The 20,042-nt window shown below is 43.0% G+C and overlaps 1 protein-coding gene across 4 annotated transcripts in view; it reads right to left on the bottom strand.

Moving 5' to 3' along the window:
• Positions 1-737: 737 nt before the first annotated feature.
• FZD3 (frizzled class receptor 3) overlaps positions 738-20,042 on the bottom strand; it is a 37,710-nt gene continuing 18,405 nt past the window's right edge. For 3 of the 4 annotated variants that reach the window (XM_077331416.1, XM_077331406.1, XM_077331426.1), the window contains 5 exons: positions 18,669-18,865; positions 15,124-16,141; positions 10,276-10,424; positions 9,027-9,260; positions 738-7,998 (listed from right to left, as the gene is read on the bottom strand). In XM_077331416.1, coding sequence (XP_077187531.1) covers positions 7,785-7,998; positions 9,027-9,260; positions 10,276-10,424; positions 15,124-16,141; positions 18,669-18,865 — 1,812 coding nt within the window. In that variant the 3' untranslated portion in view covers positions 738-7,784. The remainder of the gene's footprint in view (positions 7,999-9,026; positions 9,261-10,275; positions 10,425-15,123; positions 16,142-18,668; positions 18,866-20,042) is intronic. The other variant, XM_077331435.1, reaches the window with a different exon arrangement.

Genomic DNA, 20,042 nt, shown 5'->3' with positions numbered 1-20,042 from the left:
ATAATCAGTAATGGACAGGTATTTCCTGTTTATTTAGGGCAGTAATCTAATCAAATCTCATGGGTCACAGAATGGAAAACAGGGCCTCCTTGCAAAATGAATTGGACAAGCTTTTTAAAAGGTAAATGGAAACATGATCAATTGGTTGCTAAAAAAAACAATGCAGAATCAAGTTTCACACATGCTAACATCAGTTGAACAAAGGAAGCTAGCTAACCCAGCAAACATTTTGTTAATCTTTCATTTTATCAAGTTACCAGATAAGTATGTCCAGATTAATTATGCTGCTTAAAGAGAGGGAAAAATTCTTGTTGAGACAGAAATGCTGTCTGAAAAAATTATTTGTAGGTTTTTTTTTTTTTAAATTATTGTTGCTACCTTAAAGTGGTTGCTGGGGTAAAAGTATTTTAGAAGACTTTAGTGTTCTGTTGTTTTTAGCTGTTGACTGCCAAAAACCTTTGAGTGATCTTTGCCAATATGAAATGTATGTGGAAACCTTTGTTAGGTTGTCAAGATCGTATGGCTTGTGCTTTTTTGAATGCCAATAAAATGGATGTAACTGTAATGCTTTGCCAACAGCTATTTAAAAGCTACTGAGTCATCTTTGTATATTTATACTTTCACTGTGCACGATGCTGTGGTTTGCTAGCCACCCTAAGAGCCTGCCACGGCTGGGGAGTGTGGGATGCACATTTTAAAAGGGAAACTATTTTTAAAAAACAGAGCAAAGAGTTGGCTTTACTGTCGTTCACTTTATTTAAAAATTCCAAAAGGTCTTTAAAAAACCAAGCACATACCCCAAAATGCTTAATGCTACGGTAATCTATTTGTACACTCTCAGTTAAGGTGCTAAAAACACAAAACTGAATAGTTTACTGGCATACTGTAAACGAGAGATCAAATCTACAAGGAGCTTAGTGCAAGTTGTACCAACTAACAATGGCACAATGCTAATAATCCAGAAGTGTCTGCTATATGCACACCTCATACACATTAGAGCACTCCTCAATCAACTACAGATGGCAGTTTGAAGTTTATGAATACAGTAGATCCAAATAATGAGAACCAAATAGCTGTAGAGTTGGCCAACGATATACAATTATTAAACAATCGCCGTAAAGGAACAAAGCACATCATTAATTCCCATGGTCATGCAGTGGTTAGGGTGCAAAACTAGATAGGCTCAAATCCGCTCAACACACAGGGTGACCTTGGGTCACTCATTCTCTCTCTCTCAACCTTACCTAATTCGCAGAGTTGTTGTAAGGATAAAACAGAGAGAGGAAGATAAGGTCTTGAGCTCCTTGAAGAAAAGCTGAGCACAATGAGAAAGGGCTTGGGAGATGCATGTTAAATATTTTTATTTACTTCTACAGTCATGTTCTATATCAACTAAGGAACAGCCGAAGCTTATGCTTACCTGGTCACAGCATTCAAAGCTGTCTTAAGAAATAAACAGGTTAACAGAAAGGGACTTAACATGCAGAAGAATAATCCAATTTCTTTTAAAATTAGAAATTACAGTGGATGTAGCAGAGCACCTGGCTCTACAGGCGAGTCTTAAGCTTGCTAGGAGGACCAGTGCAGGCCACCAGGTGAGTCTAGATCAGTGGTCCGCAAGCTTTCGGCCGCTGCGGCGGAGTGGGGGGAGAGGGCGGACCAGGGCCCGCGCACACGCGGCAGCCCCAGCACAAACGCGAGTGTGCAGCAGTCCGCGCATGCGCGTTTGCGCCGCGGCTCCCCCTCCCGGCCCCTCTGGGCCGCCAGCAAATCGGCCACTAAAGCAGCCGATTAGCTTGCGGCTCGGCAAGCTTCTCTTCCCTCCCCTCCCGAAACAAGAAGCTTGTCGGGAAGCGAGCTAATCGGCTGCTTTGGCGGCCGATTTGCTCTCGGCCTGGCGAGCTTCTCGCTTTGGGGGGGAGGGAAGAAGGAGCCGCGGCCCCGCGCCAAGGCCTTCGCTGCCCGGCACCAGGCTGCGGCCCACAGGTTGGGGACCACTGGTCTAGATGACATACATGAGAGATGACATACATGACAGCAATTTAAGTGTTGGACTAGGGCAGCAGTTCTCAATCTGGGGGTTGTGACCCCTTTAGGGGTCAATCGACCCTTTCCCCTAGGAGTTGCTGAGGCTGCCGCACCGCTGCCTTCCTAATGGTGTGAGGGTTGTGCGCTCTGGTGATTGCGGAAGCCAGAGGTGGCCAACGCCATGGAGAGGAGCAGTGCTGCCCCAGCACTGCCCCTCCACCTCAGGCTTCTGTGATCACCAGCATGCCAGAGCATACAACTCTATGACCTCTTTGGGTTGTGCCATCAGGTAGGTTGAGAACCACTGGAATAGGGAGACCATGGATCTAAGATCCAAGCACAGTTGTGTAACGGTTAGAGTGTCAGACTAGGATCTAGGAAGCCCAGATTCCACTTCCCTTCAAGCCATGGAAGCTCATTGGGTGACATGGGCCTCCACTCTCAACCTAACCTGACTCACAGGGTTGTTAAGAGGGGAACAATGTAATCCTCTTTTGGGTCTCCACTAGGAAGAAAGCTACAGTATAAACAAAATAAACTCTGCCAGGAAGTCCTCTGGCACTCCCATTCTGCTACGAAGCTATCTTGGTGACAATAAGCCAGTCATTGTCACAGTAAAAGTGGAATGCTGTGCACCTAAGCACTTTATTAGACAGGGCATGAGAAAGCAGAGGAAGAATGGTGGGGGAGGCGAGAATACTAGTCGCTGAACCGCTGATTCCTCCAAGTAATGAACCCAAACCAAAAGGAGACCTGTAGGCTAAATAAATTTTCTAAAGTATTTATTCATTTGTTTCTTCTTTGTTATTATTTCACAATTTTAATCAACAAAAGTCCCAAGAGTTCTATTTTCATATTTTCCATTTCTTAAATATTACATCAAGAATCAAAATGGTATCCCAGCTATCCTGCCCATTTTCCTGCACCTATTGGATATCATAAACTGGGTTGTACAACCCCAATGCTTACAGGCAGGAATCTATGAGCAGAGGCCTATGTGATATCCAATAAAATTGAGTATTAAGATTAACAAAATTGAGTATTAAGATTAACAATCACTGATGAAGGTGCAGGAAAATGGGCAGAATACCTGGGATACCGTTTTGATGGCTGATCATATTTTAGAAATGGGAAAGATGAAAATAGAACTCTTGGGTCTTTTGATTAAAATTGCGAAATCGTAACAAAGAAGAAACAAATGAGTAAGTACTTCAGAAACTCTCCTTTTGGGGGAGGCAAGAATGGCACTTGAATACGCAGGTCCTTGCCCACCCATGGTAGCAACACAGAGGAATCCCATTTACAACAAGCACCCATGTCTCCCACCCATGTTGCTAGTGGATGGCCCACGGGTTCTGGGTATGCATTTGGCAGGGAAGGACAAAGGCAGAAACGTTGTTCAGAACGGGAAGAGGAGGAGTGGACTAGGTGGCTGATAGTGTCTGGTACAAAAAAAAAAAGTATGCAAAAGTTGGTTAGGTAGAATTGCCAATCAGGACATTGAGATATGTTTGAGAGTAGAAGCAAGGCCCAGCTGCTTAATGAACTTGGTGGTGATTATTCAGTGGTAATGGCAAGTCCTTTAACCAGCACTCCTAACCAACCCCAAAAGAATACCCAGTAGGTTCACATACGCCACAAAGTGTTTAACTGGCAATACATTGGCAGGGACACGGAGGAGAAAAAAAGTGTGAAGAACCATCTGGTAGAGGTTGGGTGAGGTGACTTCCAGCCTCCGTCTGTTTCATTATTGTATGATCCAATGACCAGAACAGGAATGAGGGGAAAATGAAGCCAATGCTCATTATGAGACTCACTAAGAGTATCCCAGACCACTGGCTAAGGACACACAGTACAAGATCTTGCATGAGAACTGCTCCAGCTTCACTTAGCTAACTTAACAAAACATGCTGTAATAAAGACAAAACCAGTGCTAAGGCTAGAAGAGTGTGTACATTTAAGTCCAGTCCCACTTCATGTTCCAGTTTTTGCTCAGTGATGTTTTGTGAAAGCCAGGATAGGGAAAAGATATAGATCTGAAAAGTGAACTCTTCCATGCTGATTTGCAAGTTATGCATTTCTGGGCTTATTAGGTCAACATATTTAAAACATGATGGTTTCTACAGCAAACAAGGGAATGAAGCACAACCCAGAGGTTATCTGATTCATTCACTTTCCCAGAGGTCATGTAGTAAGACCTGGCTGAGATAATTTCAAGTAACAGCTGACTATTTCAATGAACTTGGTGTCTTAACTTGGACATTCCAGCAGGACACATAGACCGTACGTGGGCATTGATGGGGGTCTCATGAATGTTGAAATGAACAAAGAAACTCCAAGATTCATTTGAGAATCTAGAATCAGTTTTCACTTCTATTTATGCAAGCTTCACCTGTTTATTGACGTGCATAACTAGAGCAATCAAGTTGTTGCAAAAAGAACCATACTCATCCCAATTTGGTTAGATGGACCCGCTTCTCACAGCATTGAGCTGGGAGAAGCTGGTACTTCTAATCTGCACATGCTTCTATTTCCCCTACAGCAGCTTTTGAACTTAAAAGCCCACCCCCCACTCATTCATCATTTCAAAAAATAAGGCAGTGAACAAGTGCTTGCAGTGGCTAAGCTTGTGCCAATAACATTTGAGAAAAAATATTTTTTCTTAAAAAGGTAGGCAGCCCGTTTGAAGCATGAGAGCCTCGCAAATTTGTAAGCTGGTCATGCATTATTTGAGGAGCAGGGGAAAGCAAGCGTGTGCTCTCATATGTAAGCAGAGTTCACTGTGCAGCAGAAAATCTTGTCTATGCACCTATTTGCAAGTCTGATCTGGGCCAAAGAGTAAAGATGCCCTGAGCAAGTTCAGATTTTCAAAAAGCTGTTAGCAAAGGGCTTTGTTAATTTAAATTCAAGGTGTTCCAAGGCAGGCGCGCTCACCTGAAGTTGCTAGAAAAACATTTGAGGTCTTCTGCCAGTCTCCACTGTGACCTACCTTTAACAAATGTCTTTAGCTAGGGCACAATGTGAAGTATGGTTCTGCTGCTTCCATCCTAGAGGGCAATGTTTGAACTGAAAAACAGTAAGGGCAAAATGCAGCTCCTTCTCTTTGAAGTGCACATTAAGTCAGTGTTAAGTCCTTCTTTCCTTGCCCCACAGTACACATTGTAAAGATGAGGAAAATTCCTGAGAAGTCTCGGTGGTCCTATTGAAATGCTTCCTTTTGAAATTCCTCAGGTGTGCTGCCCAAGTGGAAATGCTCCAGCTTCATCACTAATGTTGCCTTGGGGGACAATGCTTCTACGCTGCTTCTGCTAGAGCTAGAGAAGAGTCGTGCCAGCTGATTATTTCTTGTGCTACCACATAGAGCAATCCCAACCACATTTTGTAACTTCAGCAAATTCACCACGGTTGGCCAAGAGAAACATCAGTTTAGGATAACAAAGTTTAGCCCAATTCGTGCTGCTCTAATAGGCATCTGCATAGACACAGGGAATGGCAGCCTGCATGCTGGCTTTGATTTTTAAAGAACCTATGAGATTATCCTATTCAAGCATGGGCGGAGGGGGGGGGGCGAGAAATGATACTAAAATTTAAGAACCCAGGAGCCCATTTTAAGACCCCAGCTCTCTAGCAGGGTGAAATGAGGTCTCCCTCCATCTCCTAACACCAGCTTAATTGTTTAGGTGAGTGAGATTCTGCCTACTTTCCGTGCAAATACAGATTCGAAAAGGGGTACGTTAAAAGAACGAGAAAACAATCCCCAGTAGTAGCATCAGCAGCAATAGGTGAGGTAGGTTTAAATATGAGCCAGTGTTTCCAGATGGCAACACTAAACACTTGTCAGTGGTTGCCTTACAATATCCTATGTACTGCCGAGAAGCGAGGGGGATATCTCCAGCAAGGGGCAATTCTTTGCATTTCTGAAGCATGCAGTTGCATATCACTACATTGAGGGCCACTTGGATATATCGCATTTCCGGCCTGTTCCCATGCAGAAGGGATCTTAATCCCTTTTAAACATTGCAAACGTTATTTTGTAACAGTAGACACACAAAGGTCAACTGTCAGCAGAACCTTAAATCTTGAAGGATTTAGAATACAGTTGAGCACAAACATTCTACAAATTTGGGATTCAAAGAGCTTGGGAAATGTGGCCAAGAATGTGGCCAGCACAGTACGATCTACTTCTTTTTTTTAGAATGGGTTCATTTTCAAAAGCAGTTTGCCATGCTCCATAGTTGCTTTCAGCCCTTGAAAAAAAAGTCTTGAGTATAGTGCCATTGTAAAAGTAGGAGGCTTAACAATATATTAAGAGCTGTACATTTCTCCCTTCCCATCTCCCACAGATGAAAGCGGACAGACCATATGGGACAAAGAAGTGCTTTAGGTATCAGCCATATAGTTGTCCATTCCTGAACTAAAACATGGCTTGGCATGTCCTGCTGTATCTGCAAAGGCATTTTATACCCCAGTACAAAATTTAATAGTGGGTAACTGAAGCACATTACAGAACTTCCTGGGGGAAGCCTCTGTAAGGATCTGGTTGGAGGCAACCTTTTACTAATCACCACCTGCATATCTTGGGACCCTGAGATGGGAAGTTGTCCGGAAATTCTGCATCGTCTTCTTAATGACTGCAAGCAAGCCTTGGTAGATGACCCATCCTCAAATGAGCCAAAAGATTATCTAATGTACTAACAGATCCACTTTTCATTTGCTTCTCCTCCCCCCACAGAAACATCCCGGTTTTCCTCCTCGGTTACAGATTCCACAAGCCCCCCCACCCCCCAGTGCCCCAGACACAGCAAGAATTGACCAAGGCACTGAAGCTAGCAGGGACTGGGAACGAGGGTGTTTCATATGGAAAGCAGATAGCTGAATCGACAAGCCTATTTGCTTCTCAACCACTGATTGCCAAAGGAGGGATCTGAGATGCTGAACTCAGCTTGGATGGCTGACATTCAACTCCACTTTTCTCCTTTCCCTGTGTAAAAATTGTAAACAAGTAGGAATTCAGAACATTTTCTATAAAAACGATACTACAAAAAGCTACAATCCCCTTGTTCCTACCCAGCCTCCCTCCCACCCACCCCCTGCAACTGAGATTAGCAATTTCTGTGAAGAGCCGACATCCTTTTGCAGAGCTCTTCTTCTTTCTGAATGTTCATTATCCTTCTGCTGCATTTCCAGTGTAACTGCTTAAAATCTCCTGCTGGTTCCCCACAGATGTCTTTTGTACAGTTCTTAATATGCAGCCCACCCTCTGTGCTGCAAGGAAACAAGTAACCGGTTTATTATCTAATCAGAGGCAAAAAAGAAAAAAAAAAGGATGCAGGAACGAGTTTCTTCAAACAAGAATGTGTTGTCTTCCGCTTTTGGGAACTTTTCACAGGACCTTCACGGTATGCCTTCTATAGAGGCATACACACCATTAAAAAAAAAAGTCAATTGTCAAGCAAGATGGGGGGGGGGGGAGAATGCCATCAAATAAATAAAATCCATAAAGGACTCTAAAATATAAGTACCATCAAACATCAACTTCAAGGCTTGATCAAGCAGCATCCTCATTGTGAGGCAAACATTCTGCCAAAGAACTGGATTAAAAAAAGAGAGAGAAAAAGGCAGCACCCAGTTTGGTTCTTTTCCACAAAGTTAGCACCTGATAGGACAGAGAACACTACGCATTTGGCCTTTTCGAAGTCAGCTCTGGGTTATGCCAATGCACAAGCAATTAGGGAAAGTGGTGGTGGGGGAAGAGATCAAGCACTAGTGCCGTCTTCTTCTATAACCTGGTTCATGCTTGTGCCATGTGTTATGTGAGTCACTGGATTGCCACTGAGGTCCCTGGTGCTGCTGTGACGTGACTGATCGTTGAGCCGGTGGGAACTGCTGTGCCTGGAGTGGTCAGTCAGTCGAGACATACTGCCGTGAGGTAGTCTATCTTCAAGCCCTCTGTAACTGCAGGGGGTATACCTAAATCATAAAAAACTAATATGTTTCAGTAACAGGACAGGCAACAGTGTGTGTTCACATAAGTACAGGGACTAAGATTTTTACTCCCAAATACATGCAACACAGATTACCAAAGGCTGCTTAGGGAATAGACCAAAGCCCAGTGGGATAGCACCTGCATAATGTCCCACATTACTTGGAATCTCTAGTTAAACAGCTCTTCCAGATCTGAGACAGACATTGCAGAGCTAGAGAGTCAGACCTGGGTTAGATACATTAATGATTTGGGTTAGTACAGAAGACATATGTTTAAGTGGAAGCCCCTTTGTTTTGATCACCATATTTTACATGCAAAAAATTGGGCCAATGCTTGAATTTAGCAGCTGGGAGGGAGAGATGCATGATATTTAAAGGGTACATTTGGGGATGGTAACTGTACTTCCTTATTTATACCAGTGGTCTAATGAAACCTAAATTCTTTGAAAGTATGCTTGTATCTCCACATGGGGCTAGAGTATCTCACATGAACTAGACACCTCCAATTTGAAAGGGAGAAGTTAATAACATGTGAAAAGTATAATGAACATTAGAAAGGCAATATTAGTGTGAATTTGAATAACAACCTGTAATTCCAAACGTATTTGGATAATGAGTCATCAATAATTTGGGGAGTTGATTGTATTGTCAGCACTTCTGAGAGCCAGCTTGGTGTAGTGGTTAAGAACGGTAGCTTTTAATCTGGAGAGACAGGTTTGATTTCCCACTCCTCCATAGGCAGCCTGAACCTGGGCTAGGCACAGTTAGAGCTGTTCTCACTAAGTAGTTCCTCTCAGAGCTCCCTCAGTTTCACCTACCTCACATGATGTCTGTTGTGGGGCGAGGAAGGGAAGGAGGTTGTAAGCTGCTTTGAGACTCCTTTGGGCAGTGAAAAGTGAGGTATAAAAACAAACTCCTCTGTATTCCCATAACTATGGGCTAACTTCCCCTTCAGTATAAACATGCACTCTACTAATACATGCGATATCTGTATGACAAGATTTTAATCTCACCTGCCATCTCGTGACCTGTGCAAGCTACCATGGTAGCTACTGACTTTGCTATGAACGCTGCCTGCTTTGCTTCGCTGGTCATCCATCATTGCCAGTTGGGTAGAGGAAGCATGAGTAGAAGTCCCTTGAGTGGAAGTGCCTCTAGATTTGCGAATTATGGGTGTGTTGGGGTCTCTCAGAAGAGACTGAGCAAAGTCAGGTTCCTGCAGCACTTGCCGGCTCTCATTCACAACTCTGGGAATAGTAAAACCACATTAGTTCAGTGTCAGAAAGATACAACAGTGTATGGAGATGGAAGCAAAACACAGTCCAATGAATGCTGCAAATCAGAGGTGTAAGGTTTTAGTACACTTGGGAAAAGTATAGTAAAGATGGGAAAATGGTGTGTCCATCACAGAAATCTAGGTCAGTATTTTAGAGGGAGTGGGAGAAGGAAAAAAGCTATTTTATATTCTTTTCACCTCCAGCACCCATATTACATAGGTAGGAGTGAGTTTATGTCCTCTGTTGCTAATTTTAAAACAGAGGAGTAAAATTTTCACCTGCAGTTAAAGGTCAAGGTTCAACAAGAAACTCTACAATGAAACCCAGAATATGGGCACTGTGGTTCTCACAACAGGCAGAAGCAGTTGTGTCCTTATAGCTAAACATGTTCAAAGCTTCCCACCAATCTTTAATATGTTCACAGTAGTTTACAAGGATGGCCTTTTGTTAAATAAGCTGAGAGAACTGTGACAATCTCATCTGTTGCACTGTGATGACTGGTTAGATACTGGATGTAGGTGCTACTAAAAAGTCTTTCGCTGAGGTCCTTTACCCTCTGCCTGTGTCAGAGTTTTTAAAGGACAGTCGAAATATCAACAAGAGCAGAAAAAGAAACCAGAACATCTTGTAATTTAAGTGCTGTAATTTAAGTGACTACCTCTGTCAGTGCTCAGACTCCATAAGTGTATGAAGGAGGCAGATCACAACAAAGATTCAAGAGTAACTATTCTTCATAACCTCCCTCCTCTATAAAGGCCCGGTGCATTCTGAAGAGTGTCATCTAAGAATCTGAAACAGATCCTCCACAACCCCTTACACTTGCTCTTTAGGGTCACTACCTCACAAGAACATCCTTGAGAGAGCACAAGCAGACTGCTGTACACAGCAAATGAACTATGAAGAACTGCTGTGTTAGAATTAGACATGTGTAAGTTCTAGCAGTTCCCACCTGCTGCTTTGCCATTTTTTACATACTGGAACTCACTCTTTTTTCCTGCGACCATGAAAAAAGCTGGCCCACTCAAAACAGGTCTTTTTACTTCCAACCCAGAAGACTGAGGGGATCCCCACTATGAGAGCCATGAGATATTTCATCAGAAAGAGGATCAGGTCTGGGCGACTCATCTGAGTTACCTGCAGGAGGACAAGAAGAACATGATGCAAACAACTGAAGTACATTGTTTCACTTGTTAACTCATTTAAAGTAGATGTTATGGGGAAAAGGCTAGGCCAATCTCAGCTGAAGCCCTTTCCCCTCTTATAGGTAAATATGAAGGAAGCTGAATTAGCCTGGATTTAAACTGAAGCCATAGAAACACTGGCCTGGGAAGTAACTACATGTAATAATCTCACATGAGTGTTTACATACCATACTAGAGTGGCATGCAGAACAGCCACCAAGAAGAAACTCTTGGCCTGTTCGGAAGGCATGAACCAACGCAAACCAACCATGAGAACAGCTGCAAGGTTATCATCTCTATAAAATGCAGGGAGGGAAAACCCACTGGAACAATCTGACTTGCCGCTTTTGCTGACTATCCTGTGAAAACACTGGAAATGAAGAAAGCAGCTAGCTCAGATTAACCTTAACATATCCTTTGGGCCTCATATTAACATAGGTTCAAAACTGTGTCAAATAGCTGAAGAAAATCTCTCCAGTGATCACAAGGCACAAACCAGATTGCGTGCTGAACGTGAAGTTGGCAAGCCGCAAGTGTGGATCCCTTTTAACCATTAGTCCCATTTTTGCAGTATCCAGTGTCATAGTCATTCTCAGTCTCTCTGCATCTTGCTGGAGACACCCAATGTATCAAACCCAGGAGAGGGCAACACAGTATCCCAGCACAAAAGCTAGGCCTAATTTACTCATATAGAATGACACAGGAATGCAGCTGTAGCACAACTTTGCATACAGAAGGACACAGGTTCAATCTCCAGCATCTCCAGCTAATAGGATTCAGTAATGTGTAAGATTTCTAGCTAGAACACAGAGAGCCACTGATTGCTAAAGTAGACTGTACTGACCTTGACAGATCAATGAGTCTATGAGACAGTTTCATGTGTATAATTGACCACACCCACTTCTGAGTCCAGGTAGAGGATTACAGCAAGCAGGGGGATGGAGCAAAACTTTCTCCTTGCCTGTGCTTATTTTCTATTTATGCAGAATTGTCCCACATGAATGCTTCTGTGATAATCCAGAGATATCCATGTACAACCTTTGAACTGTTGTGCAGCACGGTTCTTGTGTACAATTGACAATGGTCATCTTAGTAACCATCAGACCTATTTTTTTTAATGAAATGGAACTGTTTCTCCTGCAAATATTACCCTTAGGAAACTTTCAGAGCAGCTCCGCATGATTAATCAGACAAGAAAGAAACAGAGGCACTGTCAAAAGTCATCAGCATCAATTAAGGTTCTAGGGCAGAAAACTGGTAGCGATGGTATTCGGGAAATGACATGCAAAGGGTAGACAATGGTTAAATGGTTGACCCCACTTGATGTGACTGGAACCCAGAGAAAGAAAACCTTGTAAAAAAAATACTCAGTTTGCTCCCTCCCAGCCCCATGCTCTTAGTTGATACTGTGGACATGGCTAAAAAGCAGCACCCAGCAACAAGCAGAGAACAGAACAATGGGATTTTCCCAATTCAATAGTAGTAATATTGCAACTGAGCAGACAATAAACAGCTTCTGATCTAGAGAATTTCACTTTCAGAAAAAACACAAATGGATCCGAATATTCTTCACCTCTTGGGATGAGAACTGGAGCTTTAATTCAGCCTCTCTCTTCTGCCTTGGTCCCACTCCACTCATAACAGGGAGACGATGCAAACCAAAAGGTCTCATAATTATTTGAAACTCAGATCTCTATTCACCTTGGGAAACTGAAAGCTTAAATTTCCCAGGATTAAAGGAGACCCTCACAGAAAGTACCTTCCATTGCTTATGACTGCACAAGGTGAAGGGGTACGTGTGGAAGAGGACCTAAAATTCATTCCTAACCTCTTCTAGGGAAGAAGAGAAACATCTAGACAAGTCTAATGAGTTCAGTTGCGTGCATTTTCATTCTCCTGGCATTTCGCTCATGTAAATTAGTTTGACTCAGGAGAGTTGCCAGCTGCAATTAACAGCTAGCATACTCTTGCTCACTTATATAATAAATTACTTCTACCAAACTGCTTAGAGCTAGCCCTGCGGTTACCTGGGGAGGAATATAACAGTCCTCTAGGAACATCATGACAAGGATAAAATACCACTGCTGCAATTAAAAAAAAAAATAACCAAAAATGGCTATGCATATATGCTTGTTGGCAGCCTTCCACAGTAACAGCGCCCATATTGTAGCAGCTCAGAAAAGCTAAAGAGTGAACCGGTTAAGTGAGGGAAAAGTCCCACAGTAAGCAAGGGGTGAACAAATTATTCTTGGCATCATAGAATTAGCTACGTGTGAAGTTTTAGCTCTCAGCCAGATCATAAAAGTGAACACAGAAGTCCCTAGAGAGTGGGCAATTCACTATTATTGTCTGGTGCACCTTTCCCTGGCTCTTTGTGTATTTGGTGGCTATATCTCCAGCAGACTTCATTGACAGTAGAAGACTATAGTAGACAAAATGTAATAGATTTATGTTTTTGTACTTTGCTCTACCACTGAGGAACACCTCAGATACAGGGAGAGGTCTTGCTTCACACATCACCTATGCCAGATGTTTTACAAGTCACAAAACATGATGTGGATTCTGGGGGGTAGGTACAAACGCTATGAAGTAATCTCCCCTCTGAAGCACAATTGGCACTGCCCCTTCCTGTCTTTAGTTTTTTTTAAATCCTCACATCTGCTCCACCGACCCGTGGCTTGCCCTAAGGCAGGCCCTATTTTGACAATTAGCACGGCTGCTTTAATTTAACAAAGTTGTTATTAATTTTTTTTAACTTAAAGTCTCCAAGGCAGTTTATAAAGAATTATCAACTATTTCCTCCAACCCATTGTAACAGACCCTTCCTCTAAAGCAGGGGTAGTCAACCTGTGGTCCTCCAGATGTCCATGGAATACAATTCCCATGAGCAAATGCTGGCAGGGGCTCATGGGAATTGTAGCCCATTGACATCTGTAGGACCACAGGTTGAGTACCCCTGCTCTAAAGTACTCAGGGTGATGTACAATGTTTTCCCTCCCAACACCCTTAAAAGATAGGCTAGCAAAGAGTATGAATGGCCTGAAGTTGCCAGTGAACATGACTCAGTTTGAGTCCAAAATTAGCCACTGCAGCACACTGCGCTCATGACGAAATACACTGGCCAAGACACTGTCTCAGCCTAACAAAATGAACAAGCTTTGAAGGTTTTAAAACACAATCCATTTTCTGATCATTTAACACACTTTTTCTTCTTTTCCAATGCTAGTGCATTCAATGTGCTATTTAAATGGTACATAATTTCTTTTTTAAGGAGACAAAAACAAAGACTAAAAACAAGAAACAACCTACCCATGGTAACAACAGCCTGGGTCTTTTAGTAAGTGGGACCAAAAGCATTCAATTCATTTGCTTAAGACCATGGGCAGTCGTAACAAGCTAAGCAGTTATACTAGTTTATTCAGTGTAATCTGTTCCACAAGAGAACTCTGTGCACTTTCACATTTATAATATAGACCTTGCCATAGAACTGTTAGAGCTCCCTTCTTATTGTCTTACCAGTTAGCCTTTAAAAAAAACAAACGTATTATTTATATTTTAGAGACAGGGTCTTTTCAATAGCTGTACTGTTTGTGGGATGCTCTCTTTCAAGAAATTTCCCTGTAGTCTACTCTGTTTCATTTTAGGTATCCAATTAAGACCTTAATACCTGTGGGAATGCCTTCTCCCTTATAACTCTCAGTGAAAATCTTGTTCGAGCACTCAAAATCTGCTCAAGATCTCTGGACTCAGAAGAGTCAAACTGGCCTCAACCAGAGCCAGGACCTTCTCTGCCCTGGTGCTGGCGTGGCAGAATGCTCACCTGGGTGAGCTCAGGCCCCTGTAGAACTTAAAACAGTCCCACGGGGCATGGAAGACAACTATTCTTATGGCTAAGGCCCATGGAATGCCATCAACAATTGGCCTTCCTATGCAGAAAATATCATTCGTATGCCATACAGCCAATACCACCATAGCACTTTATTCCCTACCACCACCACATCAGAGAGAAAGCAGTGAGTTCCTGGGTTTTAAATGCAATCTGTATGTTAGTATTTAAATGTTTTAATATTCTCACTGTGTTGAGTGCATTGTGAACCGACCTGAGCCCTCAGGGAAAGGTGGCATAAAATTCTGAATAATAAACAATGTTTCTAGCCAGACTTTTGAGTTTCATCCTTATCTTATGTTCTATCATTCTGGTTATTATATTATTTATTTTATAGCCCATACTCTCCCTGCCCCTGCTTCTTCAAATTCTGTGTTGACTTTTCCTGTGTTTTTTGTTCATTGTTGTTGTTATTGTTTTCCTGGCATGGAATCGTTTTTATGATTTAGTGACTATTTTAAATTGCTGATTGTTTTTATAGCCATTGTTTAAAACTTGTTGTTAGCTGACTTGGACCATTTTACAATACATAAATATCTCTTTTAAGCATCTGCTTTCTCTTTCTTTTTGAAGTTTCACATTCTACTGGATTCCTATTCTGAGTGTTAAATTCACAGTAGATAATATAACTATACCCCATAACATTATTCTTCAAAGGGTGCACATTACTGAAAGGTGAAGCTAAGGACAACCTATATGTTTAGTGTTGGAGAGGATAGGTGGATAGGGACTAGTTGTAGATGCATGAAGGTATAGCTTTCCTTACCTGATAGGGGCATGGTATATGATATTCCTTGCACCGTTCTTGGATCCATGTTGTCTCCCACACACCTCTGTAAGCCTGCTCATAGAAATAGCAGCCGATCACAACCAAGAGCGGTACCAGGTAGAGAACACTGAAGATGCCAATCCGGATCATGAATTTCACCAACTTGTCTTGGTTCTCCTTCTCTAAAGGAATTTCAATGCGCACCCGATTTAAGGAGATAATGCCAGCTAGTAACAGAGAGACTCCAACCACGACATACAGGCAGAGGGGAGCAAGAACAAAGTATCTCAAAGCATCCACATCATAGAGGCCAACAAAACATACGCCACTGATGTTGTCACCTTCGATTTTATTCATAGCTAGAAGGATGATGGTTAGGGTTCCTGGGATACCCCATGCACTGGCATGGAAGAGCAGAGCTTTCTTCTCAATGGCTTCACTGCCCCACTTTGGCACAGCTGCCAAGAACCAAGTTATAGTAAGAATCACCCACCAGACACTCCCAGCCATGGTAAAGAAATAGAGCACCATAAAAAGCATGGTGCAAGCTTTGTTGTGAGAGCCCTGTGTCACTGTGGAGGCCTTGTACGTATTGGGGCTAGAGGGATTGCAGGAAACTCTGTCTTCTAGCAGAAAGCCAATGAAGAAAATGAGAGATACCATCATGTAGCAGACAGCATAAAATATAATAGGTCTTTCTGGGTAGCGAAATCTTGTGACGTCGATCAGAAAAGTCAAGAAAGTAAATAAGGTGGCTGAAAGGCAGACAATGGAGATCACGCCAATGAAGTATCGTGCGAAAGAGAGCTCTTCACGCCTAAAATACATATTTGGACATGGGGGGGAGCAGTCTCGTACACTCAGGAATGTGTAACCCAAGTCAGGATCTATTTTTAACTCTCGGGGACACCAGAAGCCATAGTCCCTTTGCACTGCTACCAGCACCTCTTCTGTTGGCTCTCCAACTACACTGAGATCGACAGGACGGGGGTAAGGCTCATCACAATCTGGGAACCTGTAACAGGGGGAGAAAGTATCAAGTGAGAATAGTTTCAGAGGAGTACTGGAATATTGGATAGTGAGAATGACATGTCAAAGTCTTGGGGCAGATTCGACCTACTATTTATGTGGTCATGCAACCCCTGTGCAATCTCTGACCATCACTAAGGAACTTTGGTTTTTGCCAAAATCTACTGGAGGAATGCAGTCCAAGATCTACCGATTTATTTCAAATAGGTTTAAGAACTTCAGTCGACTTCTCTTTCAAGCTCCTGATAATGAGAACTTCTCCTCTCTACCCATTCTCTTCTCCCTGGCCTAATTTGGGAAAACCACATAGTCATGATAGACTTTGTGAGTAAAATAAATAAAATATATCTTAATTTTTCTAACCTGACCAGTAACATCAAACAGCAAAGACATTAGTCTTTAAAATCATATTTTACATTAAAACATTTTAGTATCTCAACCTATCCACCAACTAATTGAGTAAATGGAACAGGGAAGTGTCCATCCATCCCCTGCAAATGGATGGAATTCACTGACCGGCGGGGGGAGGGGGGATTTAGGCTACTTGAGACATCCAGCATTCCTTATTAGAGAACTGGAGCTATGCCTGGTTCAGAGACAACTTGAGCTGAGAGCCAAGCACAGCTGAACACTCGCTGTCTGATTTCCGGTCAATTTATTATGACTGACTTTTCCTGACCTCTTCAACACAAGACAGACCATTTCACTCAGTCTCTCCTCATTTGGCGAAGCTAGAAGAAAAGAGGAAAGTGTCCACTCATCAAGAAATTAACAAAAGCTAACTCATCCTAAGAGCCTCTTGTGGCGCAGAGTGGTAAGGCAGTGATATGCTGTCTGAATCTGTCTGCCCATGAGGTTGGGAGTTCAATCCCAGCAGCCGGCTCAAGGTTGACTCAGCCTTCCATCCTTCCGAGGTCGGTAAAATGAGTACCCAGCTTGCTGGGGGGTAAACGGTGATGACTGGGGAAGGCACTGGCAAACCACCCCGTATTGAGTCTGCCAAGAAAACGCTAGAGGGCGTCACCCCAAGGGTCAGACATGACTCGGTGCTTGGACAGGGGATACCTTTACCTTTACCTTTTTAACTCATCCTAATGGTTGTGTGATTACTCTCACCATTAAAAGCTTATAATGCTTTCCTAGCCAGTCTGTCTCAACTGCCCTGGATTTGTTTTATTTGCAAGCTTTAGTTCCTACAATAACCGTTGCAGGGCACACTGATTTGTTTATTCTGAAGCAGTGAAAGGTTTAGGATTACTCAAGCTAAGACAGAATTTTGCAAAGCTGATTGAAAGAAAGTTCAACTTTTTGTCATTCAATGGTTAACTACACTAGGTCAATCACACCACAAACATACTTGGAGAGAAATGGTTAGAAGAATGGAACTTGCATGCCAATTTGACTTGGGAGGGGGGGGAGGGAGTTTTAATGTTTGTCATAGTTTGACAATTTAAACAATCTCTTTTTTCTTAGTAATAACCAAGACGAAACAAAAACTCAAAAGGTAATCAGTGCCAACATAATGCTCCGGTCTCTGTGTGAAGTCTAAGACCTTGCAAAAACTAGGTTAAACAATGCTCTCCCAATCCCCAGGGTGCAACACAAGTACGGAGGCAAAAGTCTGTCTGAATGAGTGTGGTCAGGATGTTCATCTTGGACCAAAGAGAGGTAGCTGCAGTTCCCTCCTCACACTCCCACGTACCTGCTGCAAAGCAAAAAAAAAAAAAAAGTATAATTTCATCTGTGTTTGCCCCTCTGAGCTCTTTGGAGCCATGACTGGGCACAAATATTAACAATGGTGTTAACTGTGATGGGGTGCATGTAAATCAAACTAGTGCCTCAACAGAAACACACCAGTCTAACAAAGTTATTTTATATATCCTAGAACAAGGGTCCACAACCTTTTTTGGGTTGTGGCCCGTTATCAAGGGGTGGGGAGATAGGGTGACCTGGGGGCGCCGCGCATGTGCGGCAGTTTCACATGTACATGCGGAGCTGCTGCGGGGGCACAAATGCACACGCACGGCAGGTCCACGCGTGTGCGAAACTGCCGTGCAGGCACAAACACACATACATGGCACCTCTAAGCACGCATGTTTGTGCGGTGCTGCGTGCCGGCGGTCGCGCTTCCCTCTCCCTGCCCCCCCGCAGTGAGAAGCTTGCTGGGCCGCGAGCTAATTGGCCGCTTTAGCGGCCGATTTGCTCATAGCCCGGCGAGAAGCTTGCTGTGGGGGGGGGCAAAGAGAGGGAGCCGCTGCCCGCTGCCGAGAGTCCCGTGGCCCAGCAGCAGGCCGCGGACCGGGGATTGATGACCCCTGTCCTAGAACGTACTGAAAAAAGTGCCTGTGAGTGCTAAGTGCCATCAAGTCACTTCAGACTTATGGCTACCATATGAATTAATGACCTCCAAGACATCCTACTGGTAACAGCCAAGATCAGATTTTGCAAACTAAGGGCCATGGCTTCCTTAAAAGTAGCTGGCAATTAAGCAAAATAAAAATTGTAGAGCTCACCTACTGCATTCCATATCCTCAGGCCAAGACACACCAAACATCTCCATGAGTTTTGAACATTCTGCATAAGCTCGCTGACAAATCCTGCGACAAGGGAGGGTAACTCTGCCATACTCCATGCAAACAGGAGCATATAGAGCACAAAGAAATGGCCGAAAATCACGAGAGCATTCCAGGTTCACCATTGGATGGAATGGCTATAAAGAGAGTAAAAACAAACTAAATACTTCCAGGATACCGCTGAAAACAAGAAAGCAGATTCAATCTTGTGAAACAATGTGGGTGGTTATCACAGTTTAACTGTTCTGTACCTTGCATTTGGACAAAATGTTCAGGCAGCTGAAATGTTAGCTTGCTCTTCCTTGTATTTTGTTTCAGTGAGAAAACCAATTACATTACACCTCTTGTGTGTTTGTGCCAACTATGAGCAGTGTCAGTTTAGTCTAACAACACACTGCTGGATTCCATGGATCTGTTTTGCTAACCACAGTTCTTACCCCCAGTGTGGGAAACAATGCAGTAATGCAGGGCCAGAATGGTGTTGTGGATACAGTGTTGATTTGTACTACAAAAGCATGGCATTCAAATCTCCACTGACAATTATTATAATAATACTTATTTTCTGCTGTATCACGCAACTCAGGGCAGATCACAGTAAAATCACATCACAGTAAAATTACATCTAGATAAAATACAGCAAATTAAACTATTAAATTAATTACAATCAAACCTAAAAATCTACAGTTCTGCAGGGCCTGTAAAACAGCTCGTCCAGGTCTTTGGCTAGGGTAAAGGTAAAGGTAAAGGTATCCCCTGTGCAAGCACCGAGTCATGTCTGACCCTTGGGGTGACGCCCTCTAGCGTTTTCATGGCAGACTCAATACGGGGTGGTTTGCCAGTGCCTTCCCCAGTCATGACCGTTTACCCCCCAGCAGTAAGCTGGGTACTCATTTTACCGACCTCGGAAGGATGGAAGGCTGAGTCAACCTTGAGCCGGCTGCTGGGATCAAACTCCCAACCTCATGGGCAAAGCTTTCAGGCAGCTGCCTTACCACTCTGCGCCACAAGAGGCTGCCTATGGCTAGGGTAAAAGTTAGCATTTACCTATTTCATGGCTCCACCTATCCATCTACCTTACATTTACCTACCATTAATGGAAAAAGCCCCAAACCGTTGCCAGATTGCCTGCTCTAAAAATTGTCGCTGCTAACATTTAACTTATTTGTGTTAACTAATTTTTAGTTACATTTTAATTTCACTTGTTTTAACTATTTTAATCTATTATATTGTACACTACCCTGAGCCGACTCACTGGGATGGCGGTATAAAAGTCAAATAACTAAAAACAGAATCCAATCATCTATTGCATCGTTC

This window comes from Paroedura picta, chromosome 1 (assembly GCF_049243985.1).
Source record: "Paroedura picta isolate Pp20150507F chromosome 1, Ppicta_v3.0, whole genome shotgun sequence".
In the NCBI taxonomy this organism is placed as follows: Eukaryota; Metazoa; Chordata; class Lepidosauria; order Squamata; family Gekkonidae; genus Paroedura; species Paroedura picta.
This window is presented reverse-complemented; position numbering and strand designations above follow the sequence as displayed.